Source organism: Melospiza georgiana, chromosome 2 (assembly GCF_028018845.1).
Source record: "Melospiza georgiana isolate bMelGeo1 chromosome 2, bMelGeo1.pri, whole genome shotgun sequence".
Taxonomy (NCBI): domain Eukaryota; kingdom Metazoa; phylum Chordata; class Aves; order Passeriformes; family Passerellidae; genus Melospiza; species Melospiza georgiana.
In genome coordinates this window covers 110079272-110098648 of record NC_080431.1, presented here as the reverse complement: position 1 = coordinate 110098648, position 19377 = coordinate 110079272, and the positions used below count along the sequence as shown (strand labels likewise).

At 33.8% G+C, this 19377-nt stretch overlaps 1 protein-coding gene across 1 annotated transcript in view; it reads left to right on the top strand.

Moving 5' to 3' along the window:
* Positions 1 to 19377, top strand: part of DMD (dystrophin) — a 1043539-nt gene that overhangs the window by 322152 nt on the left and 702010 nt on the right. Inside the window, 2 exon segments of the mRNA XM_058043463.1 lie at positions 15664 to 15849; positions 16519 to 16700. Of these exon segments, the coding sequence (XP_057899446.1) occupies positions 15664 to 15849; positions 16519 to 16700 (368 nt within the window).

Here is a 19377-nt window from a genome sequence, read left to right as displayed (position 1 = left end):
GAAGTCCCATGAGAAACTCCCAGGGCCGAAGCTCTGGTTTTTAACCCCTGTGTGTTCTCAGAGGTGTGTCCAAACCCCACTGGCCACATCAGGCGCCAACATCAAAATCTGAGCACCCATTGGTTTGACCACAGCATCCCAGAATTCCCACTCCTTCCTGGTCAAACCACCACAGGCAATGAGTATAATGATAGTCTCAGGTGTTATTCTCATTTAAATAGAAACTTTCAGAAAGCTATGAACTGTTTTAGTAGAGCTAAATAAAATCCCTATAGTTCAGGCTAGGCATAATAAAATAGCAAAATTTGCCATCAGAGGTCAGAACAAGCAGAGATGGAAAAATCAAGCTAAGTGCAAGTCTTCTGGATTTCTTAGGGAGCTCTCCTGGATGCCATGTGTTCAAGGAACAGTTTGAAAAATGATGAAGCAGATATTTTCAAGTGTGTTTATATATGTTTTATAGTTTCAATAACAGTCTGGAAAATAGATGGCTTCTTGTCTGAGCCTGGAGGTCTGTCAGGATGACAGTTGTTTCCTGTCACTGCTTTGTGTGTAGCCACCAGCAGCAGTTCTAACTCATTTTGTGTGTGTGGTTTGTTTTTGTTTGGTTGTTTTTGTTTCTTGTGGGTTTTTTTTGGTTTTGTTTTGTTTGAATGTTTACTGTAGATTCTTTTTTGAGAGGCTTTGTTGTCAAAAATGTTAGTACTCTTACGGGTAAAGCGATAACTTGTAGTGGTTCTAGTTTGCAATATATCAGAGCTTTTAGTCTACTTTATTTCACACACTCATTCATTTGTTTTCCCCCACACTGAGCTCATGAGGTTTCAACTTCCTTGCTGGGGCAGAGAGGTTGCTGCTGGTCCAGCTGTCAGGTTGAGCTCTGCTACTGCTTTGCATTCACAGATGTTGGATAGCACTGCCCAAAATTCTTAGGCATCACCTGCTACTTGTCTCCACACATCTGTCTCTTGACCAGCAACAGCACAGGAGGAAATGCTATGAAGCTGCATCAGGGGAAGTTCAGAGTGGACATTAGGAAAGGGCTGTTCACTGAGAGGATGGTCAGTGACATGGTCATAGCCTGTAAGAGTTCAAGCAGAGCCTGGATGTTGTTTCTAGTCATATAATTTATGTTACCCTGTGAGGAGCAGGAACCAATCCATCCCGATCTCATATATTCTATAATTCTCTGATCTACAGGATCTTTCCTTTAGTCAGCATCTTTTCCACCTTATTTCCAAATCCCATTCTCTTCCCTGACACAAATTCTTTTCAGGATGCCTCTTTTAGTCAGCAGGTGATCTTTGCATAGCCATGAGACTGCAGCTTTTCCAGTCCAAACAGTCTCTAGGCAGAAGCACAACTCATGATGAGCCTCACCAGGAGTGCTTCTTTCTTCTGCCTCTTCAATAATGGCAGGATTTAGAGCATGCTAAACCATGTCTAGACCATTTGTTAGCAAAACGTACAACCAGTCCCAGCTGCTTGTAGCTGGCATGTGGCAGGAATCAGCCCAGGAGCTCAGAAGTGCAATTTCAGGCTTTCAGCTGCCTCTGCTCCAAACATCTTTGCACAGCTCTCTAAATCCCTGTGCATGTTCCTGTTCACATTCATTAATGAAAGTGGGGGTTTTCCACCTCTAATGGGTAATGAAAATTCTTTAGTTTGTCATAAAAAGTGATTACTTCTGACTTTTCTCTTTTTTTTACTTTTGCTTTTCATTGACCTTAAACATACGAGAGAAACCTTTATTAAAAAAAAATATAAGAGAAACCTTTATTTTTATCAACTATAGTTTTTTCCTTAAAGTAGCTGTAAAGCTTGTTGAACAAGGGGTACTGGAAATGCAACATGGAATTTCCCATGTGATCTGTTAGTCTATTCCTTACTGACTGATAAGAAAGGGTAACGCATTTCTCATAAAGTTAAAATTCCTAGATAAAATATATCTGCTGTGTACTCAGATTGAATCCAGTAACTAAATAAATTGACAATGTCATAATCATGAGTGTACTTATAACTGGTTGGCAATATTTAAGAAAAACCCCATTTTCTAATAATTAAACTTGATTTGCATTCAAGTGGAAGGTTTCTGTAAAATTTTTTTCCTAATAGAAATGTGGAAATGTTATACCAGTCATTTCCTGATTACATTATTGGTGAATGTGTTTTTGAAAAGACAACTGTACATACTTTCAGCAACACACTTTTACCTAGACTGTCTTTTTATTACAGGTTCTCTTTAGGCATTTTTAGCTAGCTTCAGTGCTATTTTAAATTCCGTCTCTTTGGGGATTTTTTTTGTTGTTTTTGTGGGTGGTTTTTGTGGTTTTGTTTTTTTTTTTTTTTTTTTTTTTTGAAAAGTACACTTAACAAGAAACAAGAGTTTCTTAATTTCAAATTTGGATAGTGATACAGCTGCTTTTTTTTTTAGAAAAGTCTGTTTTGAAAGTTCTAACTTGCACTGAAAATCTGGTCTTGCCAAATTTTAAAACCTTATTAATATGAGTGAGAGCATTCATTTAATTTCACTGAATTTTGCCGTTTCAACTGTTTTGGCCTCTCATTTTGGAAAAGAACTTTTATTTTATGGTTGCTAAATAGCTTAATGTTCAAGGCCTACAATAAGATATATAGGATAACATTTTAAAATGTTCTTTTAAGTAATTTTGTACCACTGAATCTCTTGAACATAAAGTATGTGTAAGGTTTATTAAAGATGGATGTAGATACAGCAAATAAGGACACATATTCATTTACTGTGAACATTTTATTTTTTATATCCACAATATGTAAAATAGTACATTATTAAATTAGAATCTCCCTTTGGGTCTGTAGATTTTAGGCAACAGTGCAGAATTTCTTGTAACAGCAGTGGATTTGATGCAAAGGAATGGCTAGATAAAACAAAGGAGATGATGTTGATGAAAATCCTTACTGGTAAACTATTACAGCGACCTGTTGAAGGTCTCCATGGTGAGAGAATGACGTGAATCTTGTTTCTTGATCAGAAGGCTGGATTTATTGATATATGATATATAATACATAATGACTATACTAAATAGAATAAAGAGAGAAGTTGCAGAGGCTTCCTAAGCTAAGAATAGAAAGAAGGAAAGAATCCATAACAAAGTTGTGTCCAGGGACTCTGTCCCCAGCTTGCTCCTGTGATTGGCCCTTAATTATAAACATGGGAACATGAACCAATCACAGGTGCATCCTATTGCATTTCACAGCAGCTGATAACAATTGTTTACATTCTTTTTCTGGGGGCCCTTGCTTCCCAGAAGCTACAGAAATCTGAAAGAAAGGATTTCTGTGAAAAATGTCTGAGACAGTAAAGAGATTGGTGTTCATTTTTCCTAATCTGAGGACTAAAATTGAAGTAATTTGAGGGTTGGGACAATTTGAAGTACTTATACATCCCCATTTCAAACACTTAAGAAAGGCCTTTCACTTAATGCACACAAAAAAAGTAAATTTAGTCTGAGATTCAGAAAGCAAGCAATGAACTCTTTGCACTCTATCATTACACCTATTAAAACCTCTGAAATGCAAAAAAAAAAAAAAACAGAACTCATCTTTTGAAAAAACTTCTCAAATCAACAGGACACTTTAACACATAAAAGCAATTTAAAGTAATTTTCTAGAGACAAAATTATAGTATCATTACAAACAGCATTATTGTTAAAATTTTGCTCATCTCTGTATAGCATGTGAACTTTTCAGTAGTATGAAGTCTTGCTTCATAATTTTAGATAGTATACCTTTATTTTAAAACTGAGTTTATTAAGAATTTTTCTTACTTATTAATTTATCTAGATTTGACATTAGTAAAATTAAAAATGAATCAAAGATGAATTGTCTGGTTAGATGCTAATCTAATAATTTTTTTGTGTGTCCCTTTGAGGATTATTAACAACATGAGAAAAAAACCCCAAACCCATAATCCAAAGAAATTCTGCAATATTGATGTAGCAGCAGCAGCACATTTTACTCCTGTTCTCATGAACAGGAGAGAAAGTTTAGTTTAGAGCCTCCTTATTCAATGGCTTTGCTGGCTCTCATCAATGAGAGAAGCTCCCTTGGCCCCAACAGTTTCATCCTATTTCTCTGACTTTCTCTGCAGTGAACAGGATACACTCACTTTAACATACAGTGGCTTTCAGAGGATTACCTCTGAAACATATGGTGGTTAAACATATATGTTTATTATGAATACGTTTAGCATTTTATTTTCCAATTAAAAGTAATTGAGTCTTAATTACAATACTTTTAAATTTTCTGTCCTATCTTGCACCATCACGTGGTTGAATTCTATACAGCTAAAATAAAACTGATGAGGGCTTTAAATAAGGATGGCTTTTAAAAATGTGTGCAGAATCTGCACTGTGCCCTTAAAATGCCCAAGTGTAGCTGTAACTTTGAGGAAATACCTTTGTGTTTTACTCCTGTAGAAAGTGTTAAGACCTCTGTGGAAAAACTTTTATGCCCCCAGGTGCATGTAATATTCTTCATTGTAAAATCTAGCATATTTTTTGCTAGAACCATTTGTTACAAATGGTTCTATTGATTTTGAGAAGCCCAAATCATTTCTCCATGAGAAAGCAGATAACCATTTTTCCTTCTGCCTGTTGTATTTAACCATTCCATTGGAGTTGTCTGTTTTCAGGCTCTGTAGGAAGTGCTGTGGGTTGTTTGTCAGTTCACGTTTGTATGGCAGAGAGATCTGCATGTTTGCCTGAAGCAGTGACCTTTGAAGGCTGCATTGCTGATCTCTACTGATCATGAAAATCCTGATATCTTTCTTTCATTCTATTGATACAATAGAAGCTGTGCCTTGTAATGCTTGTGTAGAACACTCTCCCTCTAAAATACTGCAAAGTGCATTTTTTAGTTTTGGTCTGCATGTACAGATTTTATATCCAAGTATAGAAAAGAAAATATTCTTAGATTTTCTATGTTTATTTCCTGCAGCAAAGGTATATGTCTCTACATACAGCAGTATTAAAGAATTTTGCTTTATAATTTTCTAAGATTTATAATTATTTTATTCAATACTGTGAATACAGGTGTGTTAGCCTGTGGTAATCCGTGAGCTAAGGGAAAAAAAGGAATAAATACTAAGTTTTGTAGGAAAGGTAGATTTAGGGTGGAGGGTAACAAACAATTTTTTAGATGTTGAAAATTTATTTTAAAATTCCGGTCCTGAAAGAATAACACATAGCAAAAATAAACCAAACTTCAAAAATATAAAAATTGTATGGAACAACATGGTGTTTGTTGAGAAGGCATTTGTTTTGTTTGGACTTAATTAAGGTGTAGCAAAGAAATACATTTTGATGTAATAAATAACTCTTAAAAATTAAAAAGGAAAGTTTAATTGTTTCATAGGGATGTCATTAAAGCAGAAACAGTCATTTAAGTAAACTGTGAATCATGTAGTGAGGTATCAAACTTTAAAAAATAGATATATGTTTTAAAAGAGTCCAAAATGGAATTTTCCCCCCAAAAATACAAAGTGATTACTTGAAAACAGTAGCAATCTTTTATGGAAGTAGTTATAAGAACTTTTTGCAAGTAATTTGGAAAGTATTAAAAAAAAAAAAAAAAGCTTACCTCTTAAGCATGAATAAGAATAAAAATCTGGTTTAAGTTAAAGCCTAGCTCCCATTAATATATAAATATATGTGTGTTTAGAGGAGGCTGAAACCACAAAAATCATAGACATGGGAAAGTATTTTATGCAAGTTTTATGTTTGATGCTTATGTAGGCCATGTTCCAGGTTTATGTGTTCCTACCTTCTTTATTTCTGCTGTAATCTTTACAGATTTCTTTTTAATACTCACATCCTATCTAACATAACAATATTTGCAACTTCTACCAAAAGTGCTTTTTATCTTCATTTGAACAAAATCACAATTGGCTTAAGATCTATTGGTCCAGTATATTGTTTGTATCAGCTTCTGAATTGCCAATTCTTGCATACTAAGGTTGATATTTCTTCACTCTATAAGTAAAACATTTTCCTAACTTTCCTTTTGAGAGGTCTCTGTCTAGTAGTTTGAAGTGGTTTATGCTTTGTTTGGTGGACAACACATATCAATTTTAGTTCTGTGGAGTTTTTTTTTGTTTCCTTTTTTGTTTGTTTTTTTTTTTTTTTTTTCCAAAAACCAAGCAAATCTAATATTGATTTTTCTCTATTTTGTATTCTAATACAATGCTCCTGGAGTACCAACAAAAGAATTTTAAAAAGAATTTTGTTGTCTGTCAAAACCAAACAAAAAACATAAACTAGAAAAGGGAGAAAGGGGGAGGTAAGTTCTAAAGATTGCTTTATAAAATAAAATAAATCCCACCATAATTATGTCAGGAGCATCACGTACAGAGAGCAGCAAATTGAGATGCAAGTCAAAGACCGTCAGTGAGATGAGGGACTTCCTAACTTTGAATTTAACAATGGGAACAAAAAACAAAGATTCTACATTTTGTCCATTCTGAAAGGTATTGAGGTATGATAACAATAAATGACTACATGTTTGCATAGGTTTTCCCACTTGAATTTCATTTGCCAAATGAATTACAAAATACAATTACACAGCACAGTGTGTGTTGTATGCTGCTCCAGCCCTTCAATGCCATTTTGTTCAGTAGAGATTACCTTTTACAAAGTGTCCTCTAGGCTATTTATATTCAACTACTCACTTCCAGAATACATTCATTTCCTGTCCAATATCTTTGGTCCTAAAAATTACCTTCAGTATTTCTCTGATCTCATTTACTTCTATTCACACTCTTAATCACAGTGCTCTTGTGTCTTCTCCATGTCACCAAGGAAATACTCTCTCTGTTATGCCATGCCATATTTTGCTGCTTCTAGTTTTTTCATGGTACTCCTGTCCCTTCTTAGTTCTCTCTTCTGCAATGAGAGCTTAAACCAAGTTTTATCTCATTCATCTTCAGCCTCCTAATTTTCTGTTTTTACTTCTTCTTTCACTCTTTAGCCTTGTTCTTGGTTTATTTTTTTTTTTCCTTCCCTCTCTGTGAATATACATGATGGCAACTGTAATGAATATGCTATTTAATACCTACAGCTTAGAGCCATGCATTATATTTTAGTGAATATGAGTACATGTATATATGATATGGGGAAGAATAATATTGCTTGGAAAGATTTAACCTGTAAGGCACCTATAATTATTTTCTGCCACATCAGCAATATCAGGAAAAAGTATTTGATAAAATATTTAGAGATTCTGTTTCAACCTTCTGGTAATTATTCAAAGAGCAAAAATAGTTAATTTATTTCTAGAAGAATATAGTATGAGTAAATAAATAAATGAATCTCAACAAGTGTGCAATGCCAGAATTAAGAAATTGTGTTTCACTAGATCTCAACTAACAAAGCAAAGGGGAAAGGGGAAGATGAAAACAAGTATTGAAAAGAAAGAAAAAGTAAAGATAAGAATATGGTTTTGAAACAGCACATTTATAATGTATGTTTTAAGTTGACAATTTCAGAATTATTAGTGTCTGTTAGGAATTTTGCATCTACAAAGCTACATATTAGTTTTACATTGTCTCTATAATGGGAATTTAGAAGCTTGTAACTTACTGGTTCATGCCCAGCTCTTCAGTAATTGGATCTGACTACATGTGAGTATTCTCACTGACTCATTCTCCACTGATTTGTGGCTCAGAAATTTCTTGACCTGGAGATGGTATCTTTTTATTTGAAAGTCTTCAATAGATTTTTATCCTGTTCTTCTATCCATTTACTGCTCCCTGTAAGCATTTAAGAAAGTTTTCTAAATAGCTTTCAGTATTCCAGAAGGGCTTCTTCCTAGTTCCCATTCTTATCTTTTGGAAGTATTCTAGTATTTTCTGTATTAATATCCAATTTATAAATCTGAAGCTCTTCATTCTGAAGAGGAGGAAAAACCCCTTTGTGATATGATTGGTTATAATTTTGACTTATTCACAGCTTTTGATTTATTATTCAGAGCATGTAGCTACAAGAAAGGTAGTTACACTACAGAATTATTAAAAAATACCCAAATATTAAATTACTTGATCATTTTCTGTAACAACCTTTTGGTTGGTTTTTAATTTTAAATTGAAAACATATTCATTGCAGTGGTTTCCATTGAAGAATAAGAACTCCTTTAATAGAAGCTAAAATACATTTTGGGAAAGTTTAAATAGAAAATGGATAAACTGCATAAGAGCCATGAATGGGATATTCATCTTCAAGCAAATTTCACTACTGAGATTTTAGATGACATTGCAAAACCACCTATTTTAATAATTCCTTCCAACTCTAATAGCACAATTCAACAAATGCTGTTGAATACTCTGAAATCTCCAGGATCTCAACCTCAGCTTCACACAATCTGTGTAGTATATCCACTAATTGGCTCTTGCTTCAGAATCTTTATTTCTCAAAAGAAAAAAATATCTTAGACGTGTATCTTGTTGAAGTTAATTGCTGAGGCTGTTGATGCTTTTGAAGGCATTTTGATATTGCACTATGTGAAAACATTAAAAAGAGTTTTGAAGTTAAATATTTTTATTGAGAAAATGGGAATGTCTTTTATGCTATGGGATAACACAGATTTTGCTGACAGCAATGGCAGGAGAGAGAATAGGGAGAAAGAAAAGGAAGAAATAAGAACTGAATGGGATGCTGAAAAGAGAAGGCTACTTTTTCTTCCAGAATGATAGAACCACATTTATACATTTTCATAGTTTTTTGAACTATAAGGCTGTAGAATTCACTATAAAATATATGTGAAAATAGAAAAAACAAAACAAGACAAACAAAAACACCCAGATATTTTTTTTTTGCTTTTGGCCTGCATTTCTGTAATCTTAATCTTGAAATCTCCATTTGTATTTTAGCAGGATACCTTTTGATATTTGTTTCTTGATTTGTCTGTTGGCAGAGAGAAGTGGGGTGCAGTCTGTATTTCTATCTCAATCTCCTGTATGACATGCAAAAAAATAATTCAGTACATTTTTGGACAATCTATTTGCATTTCTCTTAGCTAAGAAATGATTCACCTCTTTCCATTCGGGTTTTCTGTTTATATTTTTAATAGTTTTTCTCCACATGGAGGTTTTGATAATGCAATTTAGAACACAGAACATTTCATAGAATGGTTTAGGTTAGAAGAGGTGTTAAAGATCTTTAAAGACCTTTAAATGTCTTTCTCAGAGCAGTCTCCTTCAAAATGGTTGCTATTTTAGTCATTACAACATTTAGAATTTGCATTTTAAAATTAAATAAGCATGGCCATTGTCTATTCAATCTTGCATATTTTTCATGCTACTGAATTATTGTGACCACAATTCAAATTTTGAGGTGGTCTGATCATCATTGGTGGATAAAATTACCTTTTCCTTTTTTTGTCTGTGTCTATGTGACAGTACAAAACACTCAAATAAGCTGAATGTGCTGGTCTGGAGTTACATTGTTGGTAGCACTACTGGGAAAAGGCCCCAGGCTTCTTGACCTGTAGTATTTCATCAGGGCCCAGTTACCATTCACTCTTGGAGAGTTCTGAGAAGAGTCATTAGTTAATACTGAAAACTTATCCTGAGGTGAAAATTTCACCTTTCTTTTTGTAGAGTGGGGTCTAATTTATGTATTATGTAGAGGCCAAATGATCTCACAGTCTACTGCGTGACATGACAGCACCTGAAATACACTTCCCCTTAAAATGTGCCCAGCTCTGTCATCAAGAAAGGGAAGGTTTGAATAATGGTGGGTAGATGAGCCCTTTCAACAGAAAGAAATCACAATTTTGGTGATTTATGGTGAAAGTAATTCAATTCAGTCAGAGTCAGTGACTGGTCAAAGCCATGGTTCAAAATTGCTTGAATAGGAAGTGCTTTCCTTAGAAAGGCAAATACTGGTGTCTTGTCATCAGCAATGCTACAAACAGCAATTCATTTTTATAAGCAGCAAAACTCAACAAAATTAAAACCCATAAATAAACAGAGGCTGAACGTTTTCCCTGGAGACTTTATGAAAGCAGCATGTTTTGCGACACTTTGAGTCAAGTAGCTACTAAGCAAAACATTATTTGATATTTTTCCAAGTACAGGTGTGTTGAAGAAAGAAAGCTAAGGGGAAAATCTTTCTGCAAAGCACTGACTCACTTGACCATGTGTTCAAAATGAAAAGAAAGGTTTTCTACTTTTTAGAATGTTTGATCATTATGGGCAGCTGGCAGCTTTGATTCCTGTCTCTTAAGTCTGATCACCATCTTACCTGTCCTCACTATTTCCAGTCTAAGTCTCTTCCCCAAGCCAGTTGATTGCAGGTTTTTTTCACTGTCTTTAAGTTGTCTTAAGCTAACTTCCCCACTTGAGTCCCCAAGGTGCAACGTTTTGCTTTAATGCCAATAAATTCTTAGTTTCTTTCAGTCTTTATTTGTACCAGCTGTACCTGTGTAGAGTAGTCGACAAAATTAATTTTCTTTTATTGCTTTCCCGTCAATAGTTCCAACCTTTTCCTTCCTTTGTAATGAATGTACTTTCATCAATACTGCCTGGCCCTGCCTTTTCTCCTCAGCATATACATTGCCTAAGCTCCATTGATTTTTAATGACCTAATAATCTGCTGCATCTCAAAACTGCAGTTGCAAGGACAGGTCAATTCATCCAGGTGGAAACATATGCAGTAGAAATAGAATCACAGAGAAAATCAAGTACTAAAAATGTAACTTGTCTCAATTGAGCAAGCAACACCTGTAATTTTTCAGATTTATCATAAGGCCAAACCTGTGTGGATTTTTTGACAAATAGAAAAAAATAAAAGCAAAAAACATTAAAACAAAACAAACCCCCCCTCAAAAAATAAAGCCAAACAAAAAAATAAACCCAAACAAACCCGCCCACCTTTCTTACTCTACATTAATTTACAATGATATTTTTTTTAAATACTTAATAAAATGGAAGTGCTAGTTTCATTTAGAACAATGAAATTGATAGTTATAATAACAAGTGGTCTGAACCAATTTATCTTATAAGTTTTATTACTAGAAATGACTCATCTGTTGAGAAAACATAATCTTGATTGTTGAAGAGACCATTTTATCATGTAGCATTTTAACAGTCATAATTTTGAAATACAAAGACAAATAAAATAGATTTTGTAATGAGAAAGTTGGAGGAACCAAAAGAATAAGCAGTGGTTTCATTCTTAGATGATAGGAGGCATAGTTTGAGAGTGAATAATGTGAATTATTTTCTGAGGCTCTAATCCTGCAAAGGGGGTGTTCAAAATGAGAAAGATACTCTCAACTGAAATTGGCCTTTAATAAAAAATGTTTCTTTAAAATTTTATGTCTTTGAGTTTAAAAGCTTTAAATGTCCAGAGCCACATTCTTTATCATTAGCAATGGGACAGGCAGAAGTAAGGAAATACATAATATAAATAAGAGTGCTGGAATGAGCCCTATAGATTTCCTGGAAAACTACTTTCTAAAGACACCCAATTAACTTCTAAACCTCAGAATCAGTCTTTATTATATATATATATATATTATATTAATAGAAACATTCTTTGAGAATTTGCTAACACAACTAATCCTTCTCCTCCCTTTAGGAACATAATGCAATAACAGGTGAGGAACACTGTCCCCTGATTTTCTCACCTTGGAGGAGCTACAAGCTCATGGTTTAAATTCTGTGAAATAATTAATACATTTGCCAGAAATAGCTAATTTTTTTCCAAGCTTTTGAAGGTCAGAGGATTTTTTACTTTCACTTACTATACTTTAAATTAAATCTTCAGGGTCCCTGGGATCTTTCTGCCCCCACGCCCAAGCAGAGGATGATGAGGTGCACAGAGATTAAACTTCCATTGTTTTATCTAGGTATAATTCATCCATGTGCAACAGAAAGTAAAGTAAAAAAAAAAGTGTCTAGAGGACAACATATGGGTCCTGAGCAATTTTTTCTTTTTACATCAGTCCATATGAACAACCAGGATTGATTGTTACGTGAAAAGCGTCTGATCATTTTTCAAAACAGTCTGGGAGGCGACTGCCTGACTGATTCCCAGCTACATGTGCTGCAGTGTTCATTAAATATTTAAATTTCTCATGCCGTTTTCACTGATGTTGGTCGGCACTCTCCCAAGTACAGCAAACCTGGGAGTTCTCTGGCTCCGGGTGGGCTCACCCGCAGAGGGAGGCTGCTGTCCACGGTCCTGGAGAGCTCAACAGGTCTCAATTTAGGACTGCTGCTTCCAGGGTCACGAGACAATGGCCTTTAGTTATAGTAACTTTCCATCTTGGCTACAATTTGGGTCGGTAAATTCTTTACAGGTTGGATAACAAAACTGTTGTTCTTCTCGGGTTATTTCAATGGTTTAGGCAAGAAAAATGAGTTTCTGAGACTGTTCATTAAGAAACAGTTGGCTTGTTAACCAAGATAAGTTCATGGGAACAGATAATATTTGTGATGAGTTCAAGGCCAAGGCTCACATGCATTTCTGACATGATTGTGCAGCCCAACGAGGAGGGAGGGATGCACCACCTCAATGAGATTTTGTTGAAGTTTTTATTCAATAAATTACTCTTTTTGCTCTAAAACAATCAAGTTTGTGTTGCATACTCATTATATACATTATTCAGAATAGAGTTTGATTTAAGAATGAAACTGTATTCATATTTAGGCAACTTTTTTCCCTAAGAATAACCTTCCTAGCATTATATGGCTGTAACAATTTGGCTTCAGCCTGTCCTCATTGTTTTTTATTCTCTTAAAAAATATGGTTAGAAACAGCCATCACAACTTAGATATCCATATTAATAACTGTTCAATCCATGTAGTATATGCAACACCTTAAAATTCTATTTTTCCTTACTTTCTTAGGAATTTCAAAGAGATTTCATATAAATTCATAAACAAGAACACTCACAGGTTGTGCTGTTTGGTTGCCTACCAATGTGAATTATAAGTATCAGAGGTTTCAATTTTTGTTTGTCTTATGTGGATTATTTCATTTTAGAAATATTCTTAGTACTGTAGGATCTGCACACTTAAATTTGGGATTTATTAAGGGGTGAATAATGGGTATAATGATCTTTGAAATGCTACTTTGGTTTTGGTTTTTAATACAAAGATTATGCCATAAGTGTTAGGTCAGTAGTTGCCCCCTTCTAAGTGTTTCATGTTCCATTTACAGCTAATTCCACTGATCTGATACCTGGTTTTCATTCAATATGCAAGATAAGCAAGGATGGCCAGTTATCTTTTGGAGAGAAAAGAACACTGACAGAAGGAGTAGATATGAGATATAACAATGTTTATATGTCTTTTTTGACAAGTCAAAAAACAGCAGTTGCCTCCAAGGAGTGTGTTTTATCCTTGAAGACATTTTACAGTGTTACAGTTTTAGAATTCTATACTTATGTATTTTTCTCTTAGTCTTTTTCTGTTTCTGTTATGACAGAAAATAGCCTTTGTTTCCCTTTTTTCCCCTTTTTTTTCTTTTTTTTTTTTTTTTGATTGAGAACACAATTTGAAATACCTGTCTAGAAACTCTTTTCGTTTCTATTTTTATAAGAATCTTTTGGTTTTTATACTTCTTTGAGATGTTACAACAGATCTGAATTTAGTAATTTAGTCTAGGCACCATTTTTTTCATAGGTCATGATTCCAAGATTTTTCAGTGCTCTTCTGTATAATATTTTTGTTAGCATGAGAGAAAGCAGAGAAAGTGCTGATCATTAGGAAAAATTATACTTAGTAGCTGTTCCTCAGACAAAGTGTTGTTGGGGGTCCTTAGTTAAACACTTGACACATGAGAGACAATTGGTTGTCTGATCTAGAGAAAGAAGGATTTTCAGATTAAGAATTTTCAAACAAATTCAGACAACATAGATCATCACAGATCTATACTAAAATGATATCCCTAACCTCAGTCAACTGTTAAAGCATTTTTTTACACTGTAATAGATATGAATATATACCATGAAGCATTGCTATGGAAAGAAAAAAAAACTACTACCTGTGAAAAGCACTGATCAAGTTATCCCTTTCCACAGTGGAGAAAAATATATCTTGCTGCAGAAATGCGATGTGGTTGGGTGCAATTTCTTATTGTATTGTATATTGTTTGAAATCTAGAATTACACAGGTAAATAATTAATTTGTGCTGAAGGGATAAATGGTGACCGTTTTCTCTGCTTCATTATTTATATTTCTTTAATATAGTACTTCCTTTTAACCAAAAAAAAAAAAAGAAAACAAAACAAAAAAACCCCAAAAACAACCCACTCTATAAAGTTCATCAGATTTCCAAGTCTGCTTTTCCTGATGAGGATTCAGTTACTGACTGTTGTGTTTCTCACACAAGCGGTGATAGTCATGACTTTTACCTAGCCTATCACATATTTAGGGATCTGCATAAATTTCATGTGATTATTAGATCTATGCATTCCTAAATGAAGCTGTTGTTGTAAAGATTGGAAATTTAATTTTTAATTATTACATTCCAAGCATTGCACTCCCTGAAGTCAGCTCACTTGGTTGAGCTCTAATCCCATATGGGCCATTCATGTAAGAATTGGGCTTGATGATCCTCTGGGTCCCTTCCAACTCAGAGCCTGCTGTGTTCTTGCTTGTGGTTCTAATGATAAACTTTACTTTCAGTTCTAAACTGCAATGAAAGGCTTTATTAGCTGCTTTAAGCATTTTATTGGCACAAATTTGTCTGTAGGAACAATTCTTGCCAAGTATAAAAACATTAAGTGCCTTGTTTTTTTTGGGTTTTTTTTTTGTTTTTTTTTTTTTGTTTGTTTGTTTGTTTTTTTTATGGAAGCATAACCTTATTTATATGTATAGATTGTTTTTAAATTAAATTCCTGACAAACTAGCTAAACTTGTTCAGAACTTTTTGAAAAACATATGGGATGGTATCTTCTGTAGCAAATACATTTTTTTCTTCTCTTCTGTCCTTGTTTTCTACTGTTACACTAATCAATGAGTACTTGTTGATTTCTCTTGACTTTATGCAGTAGACCAGAAATTTCTGTTCTCAAAAGAGATTTGGCTTCTAAAAAATAATTATAAGATTGGCCTTCGCAGAAAAGAGAAATCAACAGTAATACACTTCTGCTTGATTTTAAAAAGTTATGATTTCGCATGAGTTTTTGAGCTTTTCCAGCTTCCTAGAACAGTTTTCACAAAATATGTGTCTGTGGATTGCTCAAGCCTAGCATTGCATGTAGTGTAAAGGTTTGTTGGTTCAGATTTTTAAATGTCATGTTTTTCATAGATTTTCTGCAAAGTCAGAACGTAACTTGCTACTTTTTTTGCGTATATAATTTTATGAGCTTCTGTGGTAAATATCTCTCTAAATATGTGGTAAATATTATTCTCATTATTCACTATTCAGAACACTTGATAGGGATTTTGAATAACAGTGTGAAATATCTAATTAAAATATAAGATTTTTTTATTTCCCTAAATCTTAACTGATCTTGGTCAGTTAACTGATTTTGTATTGCAAAGTACGTCCATGTATTGACCATCTGTTTTTTTTTTTTTTTTTTTTAATAATACATTGTTTTCCATTTATTCCTCTGTAGAACTGTCTAAGCAGGTGCCATTTTCTTTGCTCTTACAATTTTGGTTTTGATCAGGTGTTAGCAAGTGTTGAAGAAAAGAAATTTAGCACCGTGCGGATGGGGGCTGGAGATCTTGAAAACTACCAAACTGCTTTAGAAGAAGTGCTCACGTGGCTTCTCTCTGCTGAAGATGCATTACAAGCACAAGGAGATATATCCAATGATGTAGAAGTTGTTAAAGAACAGTTTCACACCCATGAGGTATATGTTTATACTAATATTTTGAAATTTATTTATTTTATTCTATTCTCTTTGATTTTTTAGGGGGGGGATTTGTCTTGTTTTTATTAATTTTGATTTGGAGAATGTAAACTGGAGACTCTGCCCTAGAGTCATAAAATTGTTTAAGTTGGAAAAGACCCTTAAGATCCTCAAGTCCAACCATTAACCTAATATTGCCAAATCCACCCCAAAATGCTCCTAATAAATGCTGCATCTGCACATCTAAGGATGATGACCCAACTGCTTCCCTGGAAGCCCATTCCAATGTTTGAGAACATTCAGTGGAGACGTTTTTTTTTTTCCTAAAATCCAATCTAAACATCCTCTGTTACAATTTGAGGCCATTTCCTCTCATTCCATCATTTGTTACTATACCCACTCTTTGCAACCTTCTTCCAGGTAGTGGCAGAGATCGGTAAGGTCACCCTGCAGCCTCCCCTTCTCCAGACTAAACAGCTTTTTGCCCTTTGAAGAAAATGGAAGTGTTTATTTCCAGTTTATGTTACAAGTTTTGGTGAGGGTTTGAAAAGATTGAAACCAAGGCTGAAAATCACGTTCGCAAAATGATGTGATAGTGTTCTTTCATTTCAAAGAATGCGACTCAAAACTGGATTTTTTTTTTTTATTTTTAATTTTTTTAATTGTCAGGGGTTTATGATGGAGTTAACAGCTCACCAAGGACGTGTTGGTAATGTTTTGCAAGTCGGAAGTCAACTTCTATCAACTGGAAAACTTTCAGATGAAGAAGAGAATGAAATCCAAGAACAGATGAATCTACTTAATTCTCGTTGGGAAAGTCTCAGGGTAGCAAGTATGGAAAAACAAAGCAAGTAAGTAATATGTTAGGTGTTATATAATAATTAAGTAATTAATTTTGACTGAAACAATCCTGAACTTGACTAACAGTTGAGATTTTCCTTCACTGTAAACAAAACTCCATCTTGTATCTGTTTTAACCTGAAATTTGATGTGCAGTGATTTTGAGCCTTGCATGTTGTTTGTAGCCTGGAAGCCACATAAAGCAGAAGATGCCAACAACTTGGACACAGATAACACTTTAGCCACAGTTTGCATCACCTACCTCACTTTTATTGGAGTGCAAATTACACTATTTTAAAAAGTACAAGGCCTATAGTTTAAAGTTGAGTTACAAGTAGAAGTAGAGAAATAGTCTATTAAATATTCACAATAATATTCGGAAATTTTTATTATTACTTTATCTGATTTTGATATTTTGATTTATGTAGTGCCATCTGGGATAAGAAATTCCATAAATGTAAGAGCTTGTGATTATGCCACAGGGGAGTAATTTGGTTTATGGGATACAGGGATAAAATTTATATTTTCTTACTTTCTTCATAAATATATCTTGAACATATTCAGTTATTCATCTTGCTCCTCTTTGTGCTTTTTCCAGTTCTACCTTGCCTTTTGGAGTTGATGGTTTGCCTATTGTATTAAAAAGTGAACTGTGATTTTTAACAATTGCATGACATAACTCTCTTTCTTCCCATATATTCTTAGCAATTCCAAACAATTGTTTTCTTTTCAGCTTGCTGCTGAGTACTGAGAATGTTTCCTTTATTCTGTCTCCCTTTGACTATAAAATTGTTTCTGGGTTTCAGATGTTTCAACCTAACTTGTTCTAATTCTCATATATTTTTGGACAGAAAAAAAATCTATGATTCTTTATGTAGGGAGTTTTTATTGGCCATACTTTATTGGCCATCTCGTTATGTCTTTGAGTGGTACTTTTTCTACTTGAAATGTCCTTTAACACCAGTTGTTAAACCCATCTCCCAGCTGCAGCTGTAGGTCATTTCTTGGGGAATTGAGTGGCCTAGTGATTTCTAAAGCAGGTTATGTTTGGGTAAAATGAGTTCAGTAGAAGACATAAAATAATAAGGGCTTCACAGAGAGTGCTGCATTACTATTTAATTTTCTATAAAAAAAAAGAAATCTGTGATAAATTCAATGATATTTGGGATAGGGCAAGAGAAAATTTCTCAGGAGTGATATACCTAGATATAGTGAATTCTGGCCTTTTGGTCAAACCACTGTGTTTCAAGAAACTGGCTGGATGAGTATAAAAAGTTTTCTTATCACAATAGAATATATTTTTGGGTTATTGTAAATAATTTAAACTCTCAGTATCCATCTTCTACTTCAATTTAAAGCACAATCTTCTGAGCAGATTGCTGTAATCTTGTCCCTAAGGCAAAAGTGACACTTTTAACCAACCAGGGATGGTTTTTGTGAAGATGAGAACAGCAAGACTGTCTGACCTCTGTAATGGTAATAGGAATTGTGAAAAAGGGTACCACACTTTACAGCACAAGGAAAACAAAAGCAAGTTATAAACAAGGACAGGAGGAAGATATACTGATAAATATGCTATAAAAAATGAAACGGTCCTATAAAAAGTGATTTAGGAGGTCAGAATGTCAAAGGAAGTTTGGAACATAAAAATGCTTTTGTGTAAAAGCAGCCCAGATTGAATTTCTCATGTATTCACTATGTACTGAAAGTATTTGAGTCTTTGAATAACCAGTGCGGTAGCTGTGCTGAAGGAAAACTGTCTTTTTATTTTTTTATTTCTTCCTCCTGGCCTTTCCCAAACAGTATTCTCTATAGTAAAGCATCTCAGTGATAAATATGTCACTGTAGAGAAAAACAATGCAATTTACTCATTTATGGGGAGTTCAACAACTTTTAAAACACATTCAATTCATTTATTTTTAATTTGAAACTTATTCAGGCCATACTATAAACAAAGGTTTTTATAATCTCCTAAGGTATATCAATAGATATTAAACCCTCATATCAGATGTTTATAAAAGTATTTTGAAAGCAAGGAAATACCTGGTGAATGGTAAGAAAAAAGAAGCATTCTTTTGCTTTAGGAATGAACTGTAATTATGTTTTGTGATTACTTAATTTTTAAGTTTATTCTCCTTACTTCAGAATAATGTCAATGTTATGTATAGTATTTGTTTCATCATATTTTCCTTTTCTTAAATTCAGTTTACTGTAACAGGTTTTCTGTAGAGTTTATTTAATTTAATGCTAAGAGGAATATCTCCAGGATGAAGCAGTGTACTTTATAATAGCTTAGTTTAGAACATCAAGACAATAAAATGCACAGTTGAAAGTGAAGGACTGAGATCTAAGATCCCTAATCCCTTGTAAACCATGGGCTTTAGTGAAACAGGGTATCATCCTTCTGTACTCTATCTGTAATTAATAGAGAGATTAGGATGGAAACAATACTATATGAGTCCTCTGGTGGTTTTAATAAATCTTTAAAATATAATTTCCGGTTTAAAAAAAAAAAAAAAAAAAAAAGATAGAAAAATACAAATCTGAAATCCAAAAATGCTGTTGATGAAGGTTTTGTTTAGGAGAGTTTCGAGAATTTCTGAAGAGGAAAGTCGAAGTGGAAATTTGTCATGGATTTTTGGCCGGATCATTTTGGATCTATATATGCAATTTGATTAGGCAAAACTG